The following is a 22890-nucleotide window of genomic DNA, read 5'->3' on the forward strand; positions in this document are numbered from 1 at the left end:
AGCTACATAGATAAAAGTTATCTACTTTTTAGTAATAAAAAATTTCACTTTAATAAAATATTTTTTCAAAATCACTGATAATGTATAAAATTAATCATTTTAATACTTTTAAATGTTTATCTAGTAATTTTTTAAAATAATATAAAAGTTAGAGAAAATTGAGTAAAAGTTAGAGAAAACTGGGTAAAAGTTATGTTGATGCATAATAAATTTATTGTACACCTTGTACATGCAAGACTTTTTGCAAGATTTTTGATGTTGGTTTGAAGAAGTGCTAGCATAAGTCAATGCAACTAGTTTCGCTTATTGAAATTAGGGGATCGTATCTATAATTTGACACCAAATATTGTTTACATCATTTGTGGCTCTGTCAACCCACACTAGAAATCTTAAAGGATAGTATAGAGTATTATATCGCGATTATTACCGACTAATCTTCACAACATCGGATAAATAATCTTCCAAATGAATCTATGAGTATGGTGATTAATTAATTTTAAATAATTGAAAATTAGGTGAGTAGAACACAAATATTCTTGATTTGAATATAACTGTCAAAGGACCAACTCAACCAAAAGCTTAAGCTGATGGTTGAAGGCCCAAGATTAGTTTTATACTCTATCACGCCCCCTCACATGAAAGCCCAGCCCTTTGGGCTTGAAGTGTGTGGATGCAGCATACGCCTTCTCATACCTAGCGCGAAATATTCCACTTTGAATGAGGGGTGGGTCACTCGCAATTTAGAAGGTGGACCATGATGCACATAGAGAATGGTGCACCTTAAGAACACTAGTATACAATTGAAAGAACATCTGGTTACGAGAAAAGAACATGAGTAATTTTATTTTATTTAGGTTTTTAATAAATAATAAATAATATATTATTTTTATAACAAAAAAGTGAAATATTATATCGCATGTTCTTTTGCCGTAGTGTCATGTTCTTTTGCTTATGCACATATGTTCTTTTGGTGCACCATGCTCTATGTGCACCACGGTCCATAGTCCACGGATTGGTGGAGATGAGATTCGAACCCGTGACCTTTGCGTCACGTTGGCTCTGATACAATGTCAAAGGATCAATTCAACCAAAAGTTTAAGCTGATGGTTGAAGGCCCAAGATTAGTTTTATACTCTATCAATAACACATCCTTTGGACATGATCTTAGAAGAATTATGAATTTTGGTATGCACGATTCTATTTGTATCTATAAGTGAACTTCTTTTTTGTGATAAACTAAAAGACAAATAAAGAATTAATAGTGTGGGATACTTATCAAAATTAGTTTTGTAGTGAACACGAGATCAAAATCGTGTTTTGGTATGATAATACTTAAATGCATACTCGTATTTTGGTATATGATTTTGACCATAAAGTGTAGTTGAGATTAATAGGTCTCATAGGACTATAGGATCTTGTGGTGCCATTTTTGCATATACCATCGGCTGGGGGCAAGGATAAGAATATCCAAATATGTTATGCTTCATCACCCACGAATATGCTGATATGGCCTATGATTGAGGGCCTCATAATATAACACTTGCATCATCTAATCTATAATACGAATTTAATTTTCTATAATAATAATACAATCTCATCCTATTAAAACTTGGGAATATAGTCATGTTGTAGCCTTCATCCATCATTAGTAATGGAAGTACCATCATGAGAATAATTAATTTTGTCACATATTTACCATGTCAAAGCTATATGCTCCATAACAAATTAAAGCAAAGTTATCCACTTCGTTCATCAAATAACAATCATTTCTCTCGGTCCCGTTTAGTTCACCTTATTTCTCCTAATCTGATCTGATCTAATCTAATTTGATCTTAACTTATTTTTTATGATCTGATCTGTTCTGAACTTATTTTTTCTGACCTGGTCTGGTATGATATGATGGTCTGATCTAATCTAATCTAATTTTTCAGAATTAAGTTTTAACAAAAATCTACATTTATTAATATTAAACGACTTACGTGTAAAATAAATGTTACACAAATTTATAATATTGTTATTATTTATTTGACTTTGCTCATGGTTTAACTATTCATTATATTAGATAGACCTGGACATTATCTATATAGATCAATTATGATTTGCATACATCAGGTCTGATCTGGATATGATCTGTACATATCGGTTATGATATGGGGATGATATGCATGTACAAATTTGGTTCTGATCTATATATGATCTGGACAGACCGGTTCTGATATGGACATAATCAGTATATATCTGGACATGACCTATACATAACAGTTTTGATCTGGACATGATCCGTACAGACAAGTTCTGATTTTGGACATGATATGGACAAATCCATTTTGATCGAAATAGGTCGATTCAAATTTGGACATGATCTGGACATACAGACATGATCTAGGCATATGGGTTTTGATATGGACATGATCTTGACAAATCAGTATAGATTTAGACATGGTCTAGATAGATCGATTCGAATATATGGGTTATGATCTACACGTACGTATGGGTTATGATCTACACGTATGGGTTCTGATCTAGACATGATCTGTGTATATCGATATTGATTTGAACATGATCTATAAATATCAATTCTGATCTAATTGATCTGGACATGATCTGTATAGATCAGTTATGATCTGGTCATGATCTGTATAGACTAGTTCTGATCTGGACATGATATGTACAAATCAATTTTGATATGGACATGATCTCGATCAATTATGATCTAAACATAATCTGTACAGTCGATATCTAGACCAGTTCTAATCTGGACATATCGATTCTAATCTAGACATGATTTGTACAAATCGGTTCTAATATGAACATATTGGTTCTGTAAGGATCTGACATGATTTGTAAGGATCGGTTATGATCTAGACAAGATCTTTGCAGATCTGAACATGATCTAGACATGATCTGTACATATCAGTTATGGTCTGGATATTATCTAACCATACCGGTTCTGGTCTGGATATATAGAGGTTCTGATATGTAAAAATCAGTTCTGTTATGGACATGATCTGATCATATCGTTTATGATCTGGACTTAATAGTTTTAATTTGGACATGATGAATTTGAATGTTTTGTTAATAATTTTTTATGCCTTAAATAATAGATTTTAATTGCACCGACAACAACATTCTTTTTTATTAAAGCAATAGTAGTAATAAAATAATAGTAATAATAACAATGATATAAACATATAATAATAATAATAATAATAATAATAATTATTATTATTATTATTATTATTATTATTTATTATTATTATTATTATTATTATTTATTATTATTATTATTATTATTATTATTATGGGGAGCACACCGTATGGTCGTCTCAATGGGTGCAGCAGGGTGATCCCTTGGTCCTCTGCTTTTTGCTTTGGTTTTACAACCCCTGGTGTGTAAGATCATAAACTCTTTTGATGTATGTCTTCAGGCGTGGTATTTGGATGACGAGACTATTATTAGTGACACCTTGGTGTTGGAGAAAGTTCTGTAGTTGATTATGGAGGAAGGACCGTGTTTCGGGTCTCAACGTGGAAAAAACTGAAGTTTTATGGCCTACAGAAGACCTTCGAAGTAGGCTTGTGGGTGTCTTTCCCCCTAATATTGCTCGACCTTTGCATGGGGTTGAGTTTCTTGGTGGTCTCACCAGTTCCAGTTCCGTTTTTAGCGGTGAGCTTGTGATGTAGAGGATGACCAAGACTATTGCGCTTATGGATAAGGTTGCTAAGCTTGATGATCCTCAGTGGGAGTTGTTATTACTTAGGGCATGTACCAGAGTTTCCAAACTCTACTTTGCTTTGTGTACTTGCCCTCCTTGTATTTTTTAGGCGGCTCAACGCACATTCGATGGGGCACTTCGATCTTCCCTGGAGCGTATTATTACTACTTCGGGGCCTGGGTTCGGCGATTGGCAATGGAGACTTGCCACCTTACCTTTTGCGTTTGGAGGGCTTGGTGTTTATTCCGCAGGTGATGTTCGTCATTATGCTTTCCTTGCTTCTCGGCTACAGTCTGTTGGTTTGCAGACACATCTTCTGCAACATGCTAGGATTGTTGGTCATTGTCGAGTCTTTGAAGATGCATTGAGTCTATTTAATAGAACTGTGGATTCTTACATTTTGAGTAATCCTAGTGAGGTCGATGCCCCAAAACTCATAAAGAAATATGTCATATGCAGAATCCACCTTATATTTATCTACTCGACAATCGGCATTACGGAAGTCGCAGCAGGGAGATCACACCTCTGCTTGGCTTTGGGCGGTCCCCATATCGGGACTGGGGCAGACGATGAACGCCAAGCCTTACCGTTGTGTGTTGTGTTACCGGTTGGGTGTTCCTTTGTTCTCTGTTTCGGCACCATGTTCTGCTTGCTCTAGGGTTTTTGCGGGGGATATCGTCGGAGATAATGCGGTGTCGTGTGCTAGAATTATGGGTATTAAACATCGGCATAATGTTGTTCGGGACACTCTTGTTGATGTTTGTTACCGGTCTGGGATTTCAGCACGGAAAGAGGCTGACATTGGATTGCCTGGAGGGAACGATGGAGCTCTCATACCTGCAGATGTGTTACTCTACTCATGGGATCGGGGGTGTGATGTGTGTGTTAACTTGACAGGATCTTCTCCTTTGACACAATTTGGGATGTCTGACTTTTTTCCGGGACGGGTTGTGTCTGATGCGGCTAATCGAAAGTGGGACAAGTATGAATTAAGGTGTCAGGAAATTGGTTATGGGTTTCTTCCTTTCTCATTTTCTTCTTGGGGGGGTTGGATAAGTATGACGTTGCGTTACTGAAGCGAGTTCAGAAGTTCTCTAAGACGCAAGACATTGGGGTTCGTGTTGCTGCTCATATCTTCACCAATATGGGTTTTGCTATAGCTAGAGGAGTGGGTGCCCAAATTGTATTTCTGCTCCCCACTATTTTTTTGTAATTTGATTGACTTTGTTAGAATTTGATATAATAATAATGTGATCTGGTCTGATCTCACATGAACTTATTTTTTCTGATATGATCTGATTAAATATTATATAAGTAACAAGAACCTAGAATAAGGTGAACTTAAACAGGGCCTAACCCACGGGATCTCTATTATATAAGTGAAGAGCTGATGTTATTTTAGTAAATTCACTTTTGGTGCCCCTTTGGATTATTAAAATACCATCCAGACTTAATAAATATAGAATATAATGACAACCTACCCAATAGGAAAAACTCAAATAAGCATTTTAATCAATCTAGCCCATTAAATAAATTTTTACCATTTTAAATAATATGTTTATATGCGTTAGAATTTATTTAACCTATATGTTTCTTATATTTGCACGCATCGCAATAATATTGTAATTTTTACGTGTTATTTCAGGTTTAAATGTAATAACACAAATTTATAAGACTAGTAAAAAATGTTCAAAGACATCTAATGGTTGCCCAAACTTATTTTGCTCGTCATTTTCTCTCTTATCTTTGAAATGGAAAAAAGTTGATTCTTGCATGCATGTTACTAAGAAGACGCAACAATTATGTGTTAGGAGCAACACAAAATGGTACAACTTTTCTTTGAAATAGTAAAAAAATATACGAAGTATTAAATTATTATTAATGTAGTGCATGTGTTGTCATTACATTTCTCGACAACTTTCTTTTGATAATTTACATGACCAATACGGGCTATTTTTTAATCAAATACTCCAACCTCTCTCATCTGGTTCTAGCCAATGACCATCATTTGAGTTTGCTCTTACGATGTGATTATGCCAAGAAATTATTAGAAGTGAATTGAGCGGTCGGGGAGCTCATCCGAGTGGTCGACCAACGACGCGCAAGTTACAAAATCAACAAAATGAGCTATCCCATGTGAGTTATCGATAAAAGTATTTACCATACTTAAGTCAAATGTTGTGCAAATAGGGAATACAATAGAGATAGTCGAGTATGTTTGTGAGGATTCAATAGCTAAAAAATAAGGTGAGTAGTCATGTCACTATTCAATGCTTATAGGAGCGCGTGATAACATTGTTGGTAGAGTTGGCAAAATCTGACACGACACGATAACATGACACAAATCGGAAACAAAAAAAACGGGTTAGTGTAAAGGTTTATGCCCCGTTTTATTAAACAGGTCAGCACAACACGTTTAATTAAATGAATTGGGTTAGTGTTGAGATTCTCACCACGAAACTGACCCGACTTTATCCGCTTAAGAAAAAACAACCAATAATTTAATGTAATATGTTATAAACTTTATAATGAAACTACCTTTATCGAACAAACACGACAACATGACATGAATCGGACACGAAAAAAACGGGCATGTGTTAAGAATTTCCGACACGATTAGTTAAACGGGTCAACACGTCACGACATGTTCATTAAATGGATTGGGGTAGTGTTGAGCTTTTCCAACCCGTTTATATTCGACACGAACATGAACACGACCTGACACAACACATTTGCCAGCTCTAATTGTAAGTCAATATCTACAAGTGTTGGGATGTTAAATCGGTCGGCCTTAAGAGGCCTGAGCTAATTGGGTCTCGAAATTTTAAAACACCGATTATCAAGGGTAATTTTTTTTATTTTTTTTGAAATGAGCAACAAATAAATGCATTTTTATAGATCTCCATCAAAAAGCAAACAACAATCGGTTGGATGGGTGGTGATACTGGTGAACCATGAGAAGGAATGATATTTTCTTAATAATTTATTTTTCCCACATCGAAAGTAAACTATAGGCTACAAGCAAACGAGAGATATAAAAACCAACTTAGAATGGAGTAGAAGGTATCTTTGCGCTTGGGGCAATGACGCAGCTAGTGAGGTAATAACCGAGGCGCGTCAATTGCTGGTTGAAAACTATTTCCAAACCCCCTCTTCGGCCTGGGTTTGACCTTTGACCGTCGAGAATTTCTGGAAGGGCTCCCTCACAAGAGGGTAAAGCTCTACAATTCCTAGTCTAAATTTTTAACCTGGCGATGCTTAAAGTTGCCAGGTTGCCTCATTGTGGCTAAACTACAGCACTTATATTGATGATTTTTGTAAATTGTCTAAAATTTGTAGTATTGCTAGGTATCTTTTTGATCATTTTATACTGGGAACAAGGTTATTGTTTTTGTATGTTTATGGATCGTCAAAACAAATTGGTAGATAACTGCTGGCAAATTGTAACTGTTAGATGACGGTTTAGTGTTGTAGTGTTGTAGCCAACTGCATTATGTAATCAATTTGTGCAAGACTGTAGGAGGGATTGCAAAACTTGGAATACCAATATTTTGGTAATTCATGACCGACTCCTTTACATATTTAGTAATTACAGGTAAAATAATACGAAGAATACTCTATACTGTTCATCATTACATGATCTTTTTATATGTTTCTCAATTGTCACTCAAACCTATTACATTATCTTGTTTATCGAAACTGAAATCCGGAAGAGGGTTTATAATGATAAACTCCGAGGGCCAAATGTATTCTCATGTTGATGTTTGATTTAAGCTCCAGTTTCTACAGATACAGTGGACCTTGGCTAAAGAAGCCATGTAATCGTCAGACCTGAAATGAAGATTTTATTAAGTAACTTACATGACATATAAAGAAAGCAGTCCATATATAAGTAATTCAGGGTTTTGGTGCTAAACCTTTGTGCATAAGGGGATTGGCATGCAGCAACAATATAATTCTTAGCAGCTTCTTCTTCACCCTACACAATCAGAAACTTAGCTGAGTTAGTTATGAGACTGGTACAAGCATCGAAATCAATCACACATGAAATGCGTGTACAGAAAACATGGACATTTCACTGTCGTAAAGTTGAAAATGTCCTGAGTTTTTGTGAAGGAATGACAAGAGTATAAAGGGATTTTGATACCAGTGCTTCGTGATAGAGGCCAGCATACAGAAATGCATAGAAGTATTCACCATCTCGACTGCTTGAGAATGTATCAGCCAGCTTTAAAGAAAGAAACCAACAATTAGTGTATTAGACAAGAACACAATCCGATCACATATCTATCTTCCACCAATCTGAATAAAGCACCACCCTGAGTATTACCAAGACAGTAACAAAATAAGTTGTTAATCTCTAATAATTGCACCAGACTTGAAGGACTTTAGAAATGTCTTTCGGGACTAAACAAAGATTTGTAGTTATGCACCACCCTGATTTTTTAATGAACTGTCCTAGCAGGTACTTATGAGTTCAGTTTCCATGTTTCTTTTCTAAGAGTAGTGTATACATCGCCAATTTAAAATCTTAAGTTCTTAACTGGAATACATTCCAATTCTTTTTTTGCTCTCCCTTCAAATTTCTGATCTTACACAACTCCTGAAAGTCTGTACCTCTGAAATTCCAAGCTCTGAAGTTACCTTCGATCTAGCTCTACGGAGTGATGAACTGATGACATGCAGGAATATCAAGCAAGCCGTTCTGACGATGTTCACATAACCAGTTACCAAGAAGAAATTACACAAACAGCTTGATGGGGGAAACATAATGCAGCCTAATATTAGGGTAAGCAAGTGATCTTATTTTAGTAATGATATGACAAGTAACAATAATGTTAATGTTCCAGGACAATCTTAGCTATTGGCAAACATCAAGATGAAATAGCTACATTAAGTAAACTGTAGTTAGCACCTTTTGAGGATCACCACCATCTCTGAACATTTCGTAGGCTTGACGCATCACCGGTCTTGGATCTCTACCAACCTGAGAAAATGCCCGAAAGCAAGGTTTTTAAGAAATCTGTTACTCTTTTCTAGGAAACAGACACAGTAAACATAATTGGGGATGCTTTCTGTTTTGCATCAAGAAAACACACGATTACATTGATCAAGGAAATTAAAACAGCAGTGTTCATAGACTAACCACAAGAAATCGTTTCCTAGCTTCGTCAACCCCATAAAGCAGAGCTTCACAAAGGAAACACCAAATAGACTCCTCTGTGTCATTTGGATTCTGAGCAACATCTAGCCTGAATTGCTCCGCTCCTTCTTCAAACCTACCAAAAGCATTTAATATACCTCAAAAGTCACCCCAAGAGTACACCAAATGCACTAATATTACATATTTAATTCTGCATTTCTTTCTTTATATTGCCATAATTTACCCCCTAAAGTTTAAGTGTAAGTAAGAAAATAACATGACTATATGGTGTTAGTGTGTTACACTAATGCATATATTCCACAAGCGCAAAGCTTACCGCTAACAGAATTTTTTCATAATCATCATTTAGCTATCATATTGATATTAGAAGAACACGTTTCTGTATACAAAATAAGGATTTATGTTAAGCAGGTAATACCTGTCTAGATAGTATAGAGACAGTCCTCTTTGCCAAAGATCTAAATGATTCCCACATTGACAAAGTTATTAATAGAAATCTTTTATATAATTACAGATAGAAAACTAGTTAAATTCCAATTGAACGACATACATGCCTTTTGACGTGGATCAAGCTCAACTGCCTTGTCAAATTCAGCAACAGACCCAATAATATCACCCTTCACAAATCAACATAACCAATAAATTTAAAACATTAATAACCAAAATAGAAAGAAAAAAAAATAAAAATTTAAAACATTAATAACCAAAAAAGAAAGGAAAAAAAAAAAAAAAAATCAAAATGTAGCAGAACAATACTCTTTCCATGCTATAGTAATTAATACATGAGATTTGACTAATGTAAAGTAATTAATATAGAATGGAGAGAGTATCAATCAACATTCTACTAACATCCCACTGTTCACTAAAATTAACTGAATAAATGAATATATACGAATGGATATTTTTCTTCAATGTGGGACAACTGTGCGTGCTCCTGTATATGCAACATACCTGTCTAAAAAGCTGCATACCGCGGCGAATGGCAAGAGCAGCTTCACGGGGATTGTAGTTGGAGCCACCAGTTAAAGCATCCCAAATGCCTGAAACTGAAGGAAGGAAAATCCTTCTTGAGAGAGAGATTGAAGAGAGAGAAAGTTGTGAATGATTATTTATAAATGGCTTGGAAGTGAGTGTGACTGGAAATGGTAGTGATTGAGGATTGGATGAAGATGTTGTGTGGGAGAAGGTTGGAAGGGTTGTCATTGTGGGATATAGAGTGTTGCTTATGCCCATTTTTGTTTGAATTTGTGCAATTTTTGAAGTTTTTGTTGTTGAGTTTTTGAGGTCAGAGGAAGTGAGAGAGAGAGAGATAGGTTGGGATTTTGGTTAGAAAGATGAGGCTCATAAGGCTCTAAGAATCTAAGGGGTAATTAGTCATGTGAATATGTACCAAGAGCGGAAATGATCATAGCGCATCCACAGTTCGAGCACAAAATGGGTGCCGAAATCAACAAAGTGATGAAAATCAGATTCCAACAAGAGTAGCTAACGTGGGGTTTTGCCTTTTTGGTTGTCATAAATTTAGTACTCGTTCACTTTTTGTAAGGTAAGACAAAACTTCTCTTGTAAGGAGAGGGCAAAATATGAGGATTCATCTTGCAAGAGATGAGAATCGAACCCCTCATGTGTTACAGCCTTACAGGGGAAAAGTAGAGCTTTCAATCACTAAATCTAACCCTATTTATTCATGATTATGTAACTTTTACCGATTTCAAATTAGATCTTTGAAGGCAAAATTTGTAAAGACGGTTAACAAGTTTTTTGAAAGTATTCATATTAGTTATATTATCTCTAAACGCCATATAATCTCAACATCATCATGTAGTATTGCAATTAAAACAATAAAATAGACGTTACTAAGACCATGACTTGACTGTTTTATATGTTTGTGCGACATTCAAAAAAATGGTTGACTATAAATCACATTAGAACAAAGCCCACAAGTGTATTTTCGCGCTTTAAAGCATTTGAAAATAGCAGAATGATTGCATTTTCAACAACAAGACATTATCTCCATTATCGCACCAACCCGGACCTCGTACACCCCTACATTTTTTACTCTTTAACCCTTTTTACACGTTATTTCAATACAAAAACGGAAAGGTTAAAAAAAATTAATTTTTAAAATCAACCAAAATCCATCATAAGGGTCCCCTCCCCCCACACCCACACACATAAGCTCAATTTGCATTACTTTAAACAAAGTTCACTTATTACACCAACAAACTAAAGCAAGCTAAACTTATTACACCAACTTAAAAACAAGGTAATAAAGGTAGTAAATTCTTCTTCTGTTGGTCCTTGTGTGCTGACAAGAATTTGCTCACAACACCAAATAGGTGCTAGCGTACTAAAAGATATATTACCAGTGTCCCGTTTCCACTGTTGGCGGTGATTTCCTTATAGAAGATGAAGTTTAAGTTGGAGTAGTTAATACTAAGAGGGTCACTTGAAAACCTGTGAAACTTGGAAAACAAAGAAAGAAGCGGGAGAATAAAAAATTCACAACTTGGTTGGACATACCAAGTGAGCAAGGTGATTTGCTCACAAACAACAAGAGCCACCAAAAGATGACTCGTATAGCATGCTATGAGACCTTGAATGGGGAGCAACACTAAAGCAATGAGAATGAAACTCATTACTAACCTAAATTGATAGTTAACAATAGTTAACCTCAATGACCAACTACCAACCAAGACACATGAATACCAAACCTTTCTTCTACACATATACTCATCCCCTCGTCCTAAAGCCTGAAATACCCTTAGAGCCAAGACCACCAACAAAGGATAACGAGTCCTCTTTGATGACAACCGAGGCATCTTCTCTTCCAAAATCTAAAAACCACTCTTTGTAGGAGGAAGAGACACGAGTTTTAATCACCTCCCTACTCCTATAATCTAAAACCAGTCCGTTGGCTTCCTTAATCCTCAAATTTGGACATAACCACATAGCAAGTCCAAATGAATTCCACACTTTTGAAAACCACAAATTAAAATCAAAACTGTTTCCGAGGCTATAAATACCTCTCTGTTTCTACCGCTCCAGAGGGATAAAAAATCATTAATCTATCGAGACTGTAAATTTTGAACATTTTTATATTTGTACGAACCTGGTTCGGATAAGTGTCCTTTAGCAAAAGGTCTTGCATGTAGAGGGTGGCGTAGCGGCTGTCCGACATGCATTACAAAAACATATCAGAGGGTAATATTGTCATTTCATTCGCATTTTGAAAATGCTGATGTGGTAAGTTGGATCCATGAAGGAGTTGTTTGTGGGAAACACATGTTCCAGCGTGGCATAAACTCTCACCTTCCTTCCTTGTGTTCTCCGCCGTTCTCTCTCCTCCCTCTCATCCCCTATTTTTCTGGTGAAAATTTGTCGTTGTTCTTGCTCGATTTCGATTCGTTTTTGGATGTTTTACTTGGATCTTGCTTAATTGAGGTATGTCATTGAATTTGATGTATAATTTATTTAGTTTTTATAATTTGTAATTGTTTTATTTTAAGTTATTTGGATCTCAAGTTCTAGAAACCAAAATTGTCAATATAGTAGTAGTTTAATTGGGGGTTCATTTTTTTCAAATTTGTAAAATAATTTCTGGTGTTGTAATGTCTTGGATTTGATTATTCCAAAGAATCCGGAATTAAATAATCTGAAAGTCCAAGATTCATTTAAATTCTATGATGATTTGTTATTTAATGAAGGTGAAAACCATGCTAATTTGTTAATTAATTCAGGTTAAATCCATTATTTTTGGTTAAATTCGATTATTTTAATTAATTCACAGGTAAAATGACGTTGAATTTGTAAATATGAATGGTAGTTTTTTTAAAAAGAAATGGTACTTTATACATTGAAATGGTACTTTATAAAGTATAAATGGTACTTTCTTAATTGGAATGGCACTATCTAAATTGTGGAATGCAACTATATTTAACATGATAATCGTCCAATTTCAGCATCTATTTCTCTCGAACTCATCGCAAAAATATTATTCCGTCCAGTTTTACAAGATAAGGTGAATTGGAGAAGAAGAAGAACAGGTGAATTGGGGACGAAGAAGACGATTTGGGGGAAAGGAGGCAGATTTTCGGAAGCGAATTTTATTGTGGTTTAAATTTGTTTGTTTTTGTTCATCAATAGGTTAGAATTGATGCAGATAAGGTGAATTGGGGAAGAAGAAGAACAAGTGAATTGGGGAAGAAGAAGACGATTTGGGGGAAAGGAGGCAGATTTTGTTTTGGGGTGAAGCTACCTTCTTTCCACGTCACATGGTCCAACTTGGCAGAAATGTCATTTGTCTTTCACTATTCAATTTCATTTTCCCCCCAAAATCACTTTATTTTTTAATTTATCTTTTCTTTTGGGTCTGATATGCGTTGGGTTACACATATCTGATATGTGTAAATACTTCCTCCTTGCATGTACGAGGTGTACTATAAATTTATTGCATATCGGATAATTTTTACGCACAATTCGGTAACTTTTAACATGTTTTGATGAATTTTTATATTATAAATTTCTTTTAATGGACACACATTTTAAAGGGTTATATAGTTAATTGTACACATTATTAGTGATTTGATGTGACATTTTTTTTTAAAACGTAAAAAATAATCACTAATAAATGCATAATTTTTACTGTATACCGAGATAACTTTTAAACATTTAAACTTAAATTTTACTCTAATATACTTCCTCCGTCTTTTAATACTCGCAACGTTTGTTAGTTTCACGCATGCCAATGCACAACTTTGATCATTTATATCTTAAATTCTCTTTATGCAAAAATTATAAAAAGTTAATATTTTGAAAATACACGTTGAGACGAATCTAACAAGATCTCACATGACTATGTTTTATCTTATATAAAAAGCACTAAGAATAGTCAAAGTAGATTATATGAATAGTGGCAAAATTCCAAACGTTGCGAGTATTAAAAGACGGAGGAAGTACAATATTGTACATCACTAATAAACCAATAATTTTTACGGTATACGAGATAACTTTCAAACATTATATCTTAAGTTTTACTCCGGTATACAATATATATTGTACACCGCCTTTAAATAAATATTTGTATTGTTGTAGACCAATACAATCAGTGGCGGTACCAGTACGGGTTCACCGGGTTCAGCTGAACCCGTACTGGCCTGGGAAAAAAGCGTTAAATAGTTTCTGAGACTATTAAATAGTTATATACGTTTCAGCGCTGCAACTAGACAAGATATGTAGGTTGGAACATTGGTCGAAGCGGGAGGTCTCTAATTCCATTTTGTTGCTTACACGTCGCGGGTTCGAGTCCAAGCAAGAGGCATTTTGGACCTTTGATATATTTTTCTTTCTTGTTTTAGTTGGACTAATATTTTGTTTCTTACACAAAGTAGCAATAGTTTAAAACTTTTAATAAATACAAATTTTTATATATTCCTATTACTAAATTTCTTTCAAATTTTGAAATTATCTAATGCTCTAGAGAAAAAAAGATTTTGTTTTATTCTTTTCTTTGAAACTTTTTTTAAAAAATATTTATCTTATGTACTACAGTATGTATAAAACCTATTATTTGCACATAAAAGTCAATAAAATCTGCCAACATACGTTTGCACAAAAAATGACTTATGTTTTAATTTTTCGAACCCTTAACACATATTTTCTGCACCGCCACTGAATACAATCAAGGTGTCAATCGCTGCAACATTTAGATAAAATTAGAAAAGATTATGATAACATTATATACTCTATCCGTTTCGAAATAATGGAGACAGTTTACCTTTTCACGCTTGCCAATGTAAATGTTTGGACATTAATAATTCTAATTCTATATTCATAGAAGTTATAAAAAAATTAATATTCCAAAACCCCACAACTATATTTTTCATTGCCCATAAATCACAAATGATAGTCAACTTGAAATTTGAGAATAATATCAAAAGTCAAAGTGTCCCTATTATTTCAAAACAACTTGAAATTTGTGAATAATGTCAAAAGTCAAAATATCCATATTATTTTGAAACAGAGATAGTATATACAAAGTATTATCGTGTTACTGTGATAGTTTAATGGAAAGTATTCCAATTTCCGAATGTAGGAGTCCAGATAGTTTACCCCTAACACTTTAAAAGAATCGGGGTTGGCTCAAGTCATGAGTTTCCCTATAATAACAAGTTTGATGCAGGTCAAGCTTTGGAGTTGAAGCAGCTGAATTATCATCATGGATAAATAAGCTATGATCCTATGAAAGATCCTGCGAGGCGGTGCTTGTGTATTATCACATTTGTTTTACAGAATAAGCTACTTCACTTGGTATCATCTCTTGTTTTACGTTGTACTATTGGACAAGCTCTTCATTCGCATATTTAACAACTGTAATTAATCTTCTCCCAAGTTCATTTAGCACATTCAGAAACACATAAACACGTTCTAAATTTTGACAGAATATTCATATAATGAACATGTATTACTATAATCTCTACAAAACTTATCCAAGATAACTACAATGCAAACGACTAGGGAGTATGGATGTTTAACTTTCCAAGAATTTACTGGCACCAGAATAGCGCCATAACAGCTAACTTGCACCAACCAGGTATCAATTAACTGTCTGAAATAATCAGCTTGATCAACCAGGCACATTACCGTTACCAGACAACTAGAAAATGCAATACTGGCATTAAGCATTAAAACTCATATATAACCAATAAGTGTAAGACACAAATTTTCCTGAAGTAAATTCCTAAAGATTACCAAATTTACCGAAACTGTGCAGTCAAACATGGCAAACGGAATTGGTTCGTCTTGCAATCAAATAAAATGGAAAAAAAACTTTCTTCAGAGACAAAAATTTGCAAATCTAGTTTACCAAGTCTTAACAGAGTTGCTCCAATGAAAACAGAATCTTAAAAGCTACTCAATAACACTGCTTCACTTCTTGGATTTCTTAGTTGGCCTGCAAGATTGATCATTTACAGAAATTTATAAGACAGACTGAATTATATATCAGACGGCAAGACAAAAATAGGTTTGAGGTTTACGTACTCTGCGGGCTTTGGAGCTGCTGCTACTGGTGCTGGAGCTGGTGCTTTCTCTACTGGTCCCTGCATAAAGAAGTAAATGTCAATTTTAGGAAATGAAAATTTTCAAGAAATACATTACGAGGGAGGAATTAATACACAGTTCTGAAAGCCATTTAAATAAGTTGTTGGACTGCTACTGACTCATACCTCCCGCAACATCTTGTTAGATAACCATTCGCCTTTTCAAACAGGCAGATATAAAACGTGACTTAATGCCCCATCATGTTTTCTGGAATTTACAAGTTAAATCTTCACATGGATATCAATGTTTGTTATTTTGATTGCTTGCAGTATCTTTGTATTTTGGTGTGTGGGCAACATGACAAATTATCAATTACGTTACAGCTACCACAAACTGTAGCCCAAAAAATTTTACTCAGCTAAATCTAAGAGACAATCATCAAATGATCTCACCCCCTTCAAAAATAAGGAACTAACATGATTTTCACTAAGCAATCCTTAAATTCAGAACATACTATTGAATACAGACAATAATGTAAGAGATCATTTTTAAGATAGGGGGAATCAAGTTAGTTTATGACAAAGAAGGTCTCACCAGAGCAAGACGTTCATCCCTCCTTGCAATCTTTCTCTCCCTGCTAGCCTTGTTCTTGGCACGCCTAGCCTCAAACTGATCAGAGAGGGTCTTCTCTCTTGCCTTCTCAGCCTTTGACTTGTGGATGTTCTCCATCAGAACACGTTTGTTCTTGAAGACATTACCCTTAACCTTCATGTACATATCGTGATACATGTGCTTGTCAATTTTCTTGGACTCCCTATACTTACGGAGCAAGCGCCTTAGTACACGCATTCTCCTCATCCAGAGAACTTTTGTAGGCAACCTAGCCTCCCTGGTACCCTTACGTTTACCTGTGATCAATTTCAAAGAATAACATAATTGTCAAAGAAAACCTATGCATATAACTAGGACAGAAAACTAGTGCAACATTCTATTTTGATCAGGCTGGTTTATACAACTTTTCAAAAAATAAAACATTTAATTGGCAAGAACCATCTAACAGTCTGAAAAGGCCGGAAGTTCTGTCTTTTTAAGTAAAATTGTAGCATTAAGCACTAAATTATTAACCATCATGCCAGAAGTATCACCTACTCATATCAGTAAAACCTCAACCGATCAATTTATTATACTTATTTATGAAAAGCATTTTGCATAAAATCTTTGGAAAATATGCATCAGGATAAGGACCACAATGATAGTCTTGAAGATGACAACTACTGTATCAACACATACCATAGCCAGAGTGACGCCCCTTTCTCTTTGCTTCATTCATGCGGCGAGCACGGGAACGGGAATGGATGTTTGATGGCTTCTTAATGATAAATCCATCTTTGATAAGCTTTCTAATGTTTTGTCCTGAAAAGAATCAGATACAAGTTAGTCATCAGTTTTGAGCAACCAACAACTATATGACAAAAATACTTTCCATTGGAAAAACTACCTTTAAACAAATACAAATACATTATACCTAGTAAGAGTCACAAATGTCATGTAAATTACCTCTAGAGTACACATTAGATATTAAAAATGTCCCATCCAACCATTAATATTCACCTTACAGTGATAAAGGGTACATCAATAGCTTATAACTTCAAAGTTTGACAGGAAACTTGAACCGGGAAAGACACAAGAAAGGCCTATTAAACAAACTAATCTTTAAAAAGACAACATATAAAAGGATAACTTCCAAAAGAGTAGAGAATGCTCGAGCAGACAAAATTCAATCCTATACATCTGCATAATAGCTATATACAACCAATACCAGCATACTTAAGACACTCAACAGACCTTCCATAGAAGATTAAGGCATTAATGACAGCACAAACAAAAGGCTGGCAAGAGAAGACAATTCTCATGACTTACCGAGCAAAATGTCATCCATTTACATTGGAGCACATATCCATTGCCCAAAGAGATGGCTCAAGCAGAAAGGATAAATCACTATATGCACTAAAACATCTCAGAAATCATAATTTCAAGACAATTCCAAGAATAACTAAGTGCAGAGAAGATGATTGCAAACATCTGAAAGAGGTAACTAATAAAATCTATATCTGGCAACAGATCCTCCTTTGGCGATTTAGGCAATAACCAGCAATAGAACTGAAGGGACGAATGAAAGGCTGGCAAAAGAAGAATTTTCTCATAACGTTCACAAACAAACAATGTCATCCTATTACATTGGAGCACATATCCATTACCCAAAGAGAAGGCTCAAGCAGAAAGGATATCTTTGTATGCACAAAAACATCTCAGAAATCATGATTTTAAGAAGATTCCAAGAATAACTAAGTGCAGAGAAGATAATAGCAAACATAACAAAAGATACCTAAGACACCTCCCCCCATCCAAAAAAGACATGATTATAGTACAATACATAGATAAATATTATAACATCACAAAAACAACGATTTCAAAACGACAAGAAGAATTAAAAAGTTAAAACTTCATTGCAAATTGAGGCAGTTCAAAAATGTGAATGGGGAAGAACATAAAGGGGCAAGCAAGCAGAGAAGGTTATCCTGATATTTAATAATAAAAATGTAATCCAATATCATTGGAGCAAATCCCCATTGCCCAAAGAGATAACTCAAGCAGAGAGGATAGCTTATATGCACTAAAAAAATCTCAGAAATCATACTTTCAAAACAATTTCAAGAATATTTAAGTGCGAGAATGTAATAGCATGCATCTCAATAAACGAAGAACAAGCAGGTTTTGTATATTCACTATATTCTATATATATGATAAACTATAAGGAACCCCAACAGACACTCCAATGCGAATTGAGGCAGTCACCAAAAATATAAATGGAGAAATAATAAAGGGCAGGCAAAGATGGGTTCCCTAGAATTCAATAATACAATGTAATCCAATATCATTGGAGCAAATCCCCATTGCCCAAAGAGATAGCTCAAGCAGAGAGGATAGCTTATATGCACTAACAATATCTCAGAAATCATACTTTCAAAACAATTTCAAGAATATTTAAGTGCGAGAAAATAATACTCAATAACATGCATCTCAATAAAATAAGGAAAGGCAGGTTTTGTATTAGCACATTACGAGTATTTTGGTAACAGATAACATATATTTAAGCTTAATGTATAAGGGGTTTTCAAAACATACAATCAACTTACAGCATCATAAAAATGCTGATCTTACAACTTTATTTAAGAATAAAGGAAAGGCTTTACAATTTCCAGTAGTGTTTTAGCCAATTTCAGGTCCTATATTATTAGAAACAAAAATCAACTTCTCCTAACTAATACAATATGCCGAAAACATGCATCTTCAGCAACCAAATCAGCGAAAAACATAAGCAATATACAGAATGTCTTATCTTTCAAAAATAAGAGCAAATCCTAAAAAGAAATGCTCAGTAAAATAAAGACAGATAAATTCAATTTACGCACAGATAAAATCCTAGAAATCACTAACATTGATTCCAGGAAGAACTAAGTGCGATAGTTAAACCCTAATTCTACTCCCATTAATAAATAAAACCCTCGAAACCCTAAAAAGGTGAGATTATTTCACTAGGTCGACCTTAAATCGAATTAATTCGATTGCATCCACTCTAAATGCTCATTCAACATCATTATCAACATAGATTAACAAATTTCTAGGATTTAACAGAAATCTCTAAAATGTTGTAATTACTCGATAAATCAGTAAACCAAAACATGAAGAAATGAAAGAAGCTTGAATCGAAAGAAGAGAGTGAGAAGAAAGGGAAAAGGTAGTTACTCGAGTTAGCCATGGAGATCTCATTGGTTTCATTGGGGTCAAGCCAAGTCTTCTTCTTCCCACATTTGAGGACACTAGCGGAGAGCCGCTTCTGCAGCTTGAGCGACACCATTTTTGCAACTGCGGACGGAAGCTTTCTGCAAAAGAGATGAAAGCGGCGAGGGTTGAGAGTTTTAAGAGTGAGGAGGTTTTTGATGTTTTAACGCCAAATCCCACTGAAACCCTAACTAGGGATTGTCGATGTCGGATTAATGGGCCCTTTTTACATTGCGGTTTTTTAGTCTGGGCTTTCGGACTTATTATGAAGGGTTTCAAATATGGAGTATACTGAATGTAAACGGATCTAGGCACCCTAGCTTCCTCCTTAGTCTACATGGACCTCCAATTTATTACGGGTACGGTGCATCCGGGTGGACGAGTCCAATGTACGTACTACGTAGAAGACAATGTTGTGTTTAGGAGCTCGGTTTACTTCAACTAGTGTTTATGCAACGTTATAGTTTATATGAATATTTTCAACAAAATAATTTTTTTCTTATGAATATTGTAATTTTGTAAAACAAAGCTAATGCAAAGAATTTAGTTGCTTGTATAAATGAAAATACTATGTGTTTTTAGTTTAGAATGATCTCTTTCTAGAAATAGATTTTTTTTTACACTTAAACAAACTTAACACATTAGTAAGATATACTACTGTGTATGTATTTCTTAGGTAAGATACCATTAAAAGGTCAAACAAACTTAGGTATTCTCGTATAGTATAATACTTCTAGACCAATTAAAAAGTAAAAAAAAAAACACATATGAAGGAATTTCTCACATCAAGAGATAAAAATATTTCTCCCAAATGTTCTTTTTTTTTTTTTAAGGTAAGATGAAAAATACTAACTTGCATCTATCTTAGATCAACCAACCCAACTTTGTAAGTCAACGCTTGAGAGCAGGGAGGAGATAAGGCAAAATCTCACTCTAATGAAACCACTCACAGTCTCACATGCGCACAACGTGAAATTTCACAAGAATATATAAAGGGGCAAATCTATATTTATTGATTTTGTTGATATAAACATGTTATTATCTGAGTAGTTTGATTTTAGAGCATATGCGCACACTCAATTCGAACGACCCACAAAGCATTTCAAAGTCCACGATCGAGAGTTTGATAATGACCCGTTTAAATTAAATTGTGTCAAACATGAAGGAAATAATGCCCTTGGTCCAAGTATGCAGTCAATGTTAAGTCTAATAAATACGGTTCAGTATTAATTAACAAGTTAATAATTCAGTGAGATCAAGTGAGCTGAATGCCTAGCTAGAGGCCGCTTCAGTTCAAGTGGAATTAATAATATTAATCCACAGCTTACTCTTGACTGAACCCGTAGGGTCACACAAATAGTACGTAAACGGATCAAGTATTTAATGGCATTAAATACTCTATCTATGGATATTCGGAATCGACGGATCTTGGTTTTAGTGGGAGCTGAGATCGTCACAAGCAAGAAATGAATACTCCGGAAACGATGATATTGCCGGAAACGGAAATATGGATCGTATCGGAAATATAAATATTATCCAAGTCGTAGATGTTGCCGGAAACGGAAACATGGTACGTATCGGAAAATATTATCGGAAATGGAAATATTGTCGGAGTCGGAAATATTACCGGAAACGGAAATATTGTCAGAATCGGAAATATTATCGGAATCGGAAAATAATTCCGGAAACGGAAATATTAAATATTTGTTCGAAACGGAAAGTAATTCCGGAATCGGAAATATTAAATATTGTTCGTATCGGAAATGAATTCCGGAACCGGGAATTTAATCGGAAGCGTATCGTACGAATAAGCATCGGACGAGGCCTGCCGGACGAAGGCCCAGCACAAAGCCAGGCCATCACCCAGCAAGCAAGGACGCGCGCACGCCCAGCCCAAGGCAGCGCCAGGCCCACCGCAAGGCAGGCCTAGCGCGCCAAGGCAAGACTGCCCAGCGTGGGCTGGGTGGGCCGAGCGCACGCGTGCGGGCGCCCTCGTGGCTCCGTGCGTGTGTGTGCTTGTGTCCATGCACAATTCCTAAATCTATTAGGATTTGGTGTGTGATTAAATTCCTATTCCTGTTAGGATTATTTAATTAGAGTCCTTGTAAGATTCTAAGTTTAATTAAATCGTATCCTACTAGGATTCCAATTCCCTTTCCAAACCTCTATAAATAAAGGCCTAGGGTCATAATTTATACGTACGATTGAAGTATTCAAAGGGTAAGTTTTTGAAAGAAAATTCAGCCATACACTTGCATAACAATAGCCGAAAATTCCTAGCACCTTAAGGGCGATTCTAGTTGGTCAATCTTGAGGCGGATCCGGACGTACTGTGGACTATCTACGGAGGGACGACACTTGGAGTCCTAAAGACTTGTTCTTGTTCGGTTCGGGCGCAGCTAGGGAGGGCACGCTACAAAGTGTATGCTCCTAAATTATGCTAAATGATTATGTGTAAATAATATGCTTTCCTGGCTTTATGGTTTTTCCGCATGATTTATGTATTGTCATATGTATCATAACCTAACAAAACATGGGATGATATTTAGGTGCTCTTGTCCACACACATCTTCTCAAAATGGTAAAGATGAACGAATGATTTGCACCATCAATAATATTAAACTCACATTACTATTCCATGCCTCTCTTCCTCCATCTTCTTGGGATCATGCTTTAGAGACTACAACTTATCTTCTAAATATTTTGCCTACAAAAACTCTTAAGCACATAACCCCTGCACCGGCATTGTTTTTATAAAACCTCCTCCTATGATCATGTTCGGGTTTTAGGTTGTCTTTGTTATCCTAATCTCGCGGCTACGGCCCCTCATAAATTAGCCACAAGATCCACTCCTTGTGTATTTTTAGGTTATCCTCCAAATCATTGTGGTTATAGGTGCCTAGACTTATCGACTAATAAATTCATCATTTCTCGCCATGTGACTTTTGACGAAACTAATTTTACATACCGTACTTTAGGTAATTATAGTCTAAAAAGTTACAATTTTTTGACAAATGATGATAACTCACCACTCCTAAAGCATAGTATTATGCGGCTCAATCCACATGTCCCAGGCCCACCTATTGCACCTTCATCTTTAGATCCCATCACTCCTCCTACATGTAG

At 35.2% G+C, this 22890-nt stretch overlaps 2 protein-coding genes, 1 long non-coding RNA gene and 1 other non-coding gene across 4 annotated transcripts; 2 read left to right on the plus strand and 2 right to left on the minus strand.

Moving 5' to 3' along the window:
• The first annotated feature begins 6781 nt into the window (after positions 1–6781).
• On the plus strand, positions 6782–6937 carry LOC130460419 (U4 spliceosomal RNA). The gene has a single exon (XR_008920291.1). It is a non-coding gene; the product is annotated as a U4 spliceosomal RNA (small nuclear RNA).
• A 305-nt stretch (positions 6938–7242) lies between these two features.
• LOC110780069 (uncharacterized) lies at positions 7243–10308 on the minus strand. The gene is made up of 8 exons (XM_021984502.2): positions 9832–10308; positions 9431–9497; positions 9299–9338; positions 8863–8995; positions 8632–8703; positions 7864–7944; positions 7634–7695; positions 7243–7547 (listed from the first exon to the last, which is right to left on the minus strand). The coding sequence occupies exons 1-8, from the start codon at positions 10111–10113 to the stop codon at positions 7469–7471; spliced, it is 816 nt and encodes a 271-aa protein (XP_021840194.2). The 5' UTR covers positions 10114–10308; the 3' UTR covers positions 7243–7468.
• A 1043-nt stretch (positions 10309–11351) lies between these two features.
• Positions 11352–13416, plus strand: LOC130459250 (uncharacterized). The gene is made up of 2 exons (XR_008918517.1): positions 11352–12324; positions 12843–13416. It is a non-coding gene; the product is annotated as an uncharacterized lncRNA (long non-coding RNA).
• Positions 13417–15551: 2135 nt separating this feature from the next.
• Positions 15552–19927, minus strand: LOC110799978 (60S ribosomal protein L19-3). Its single transcript, XM_022005263.2, has 5 exons — positions 19729–19927; positions 17212–17334; positions 16516–16829; positions 15922–15980; positions 15552–15832 (listed from the first exon to the last, which is right to left on the minus strand). Exons 1-5 carry the CDS (start codon positions 19838–19840, stop codon positions 15808–15810), a joined length of 633 nt encoding a protein of 210 aa, XP_021860955.1. The 5' UTR covers positions 19841–19927; the 3' UTR covers positions 15552–15807.
• Between the last annotated feature and the right edge of the window lie 2963 nt (positions 19928–22890).

The sequence above is a fragment of the Spinacia oleracea genome, chromosome 4 (assembly GCF_020520425.1).
Source record: "Spinacia oleracea cultivar Varoflay chromosome 4, BTI_SOV_V1, whole genome shotgun sequence".
Lineage (NCBI taxonomy): Eukaryota > Viridiplantae > Streptophyta > Magnoliopsida > Caryophyllales > Amaranthaceae > Spinacia > Spinacia oleracea.

Coding starts and splice junctions, on each gene's coding strand:
- LOC110799978 (XM_022005263.2), bottom strand. CDS start 19,840: ATGGTGTCGCTCAAGCTGCAGAAGCGGCTCTCCGCTAGTGTCCTCAAA. Junction 17,335..19,728: donor GATCTCCATGGCTAACTCGA/GTAACTACCTTT, acceptor GATTCTTTTCAG/GACAAAACATTAGAAAGCTT. Junction 15,981..16,515: donor GGGATGAACGTCTTGCTCTG/GTGAGACCTTCT, acceptor TTCTTTATGCAG/GGACCAGTAGAGAAAGCACC.
- LOC110780069 (XM_021984502.2), bottom strand. CDS start 10,113: ATGGGCATAAGCAACACTCTATATCCCACAATGACAACCCTTCCAACC. Junction 9,339..9,430: donor TGATCCACGTCAAAAGGCAT/GTATGTCGTTCA, acceptor GGAATCATTTAG/ATCTTTGGCAAAGAGGACTG. Junction 8,996..9,298: donor TCTCTATACTATCTAGACAG/GTATTACCTGCT, acceptor TGCTTTTGGTAG/GTTTGAAGAAGGAGCGGAGC.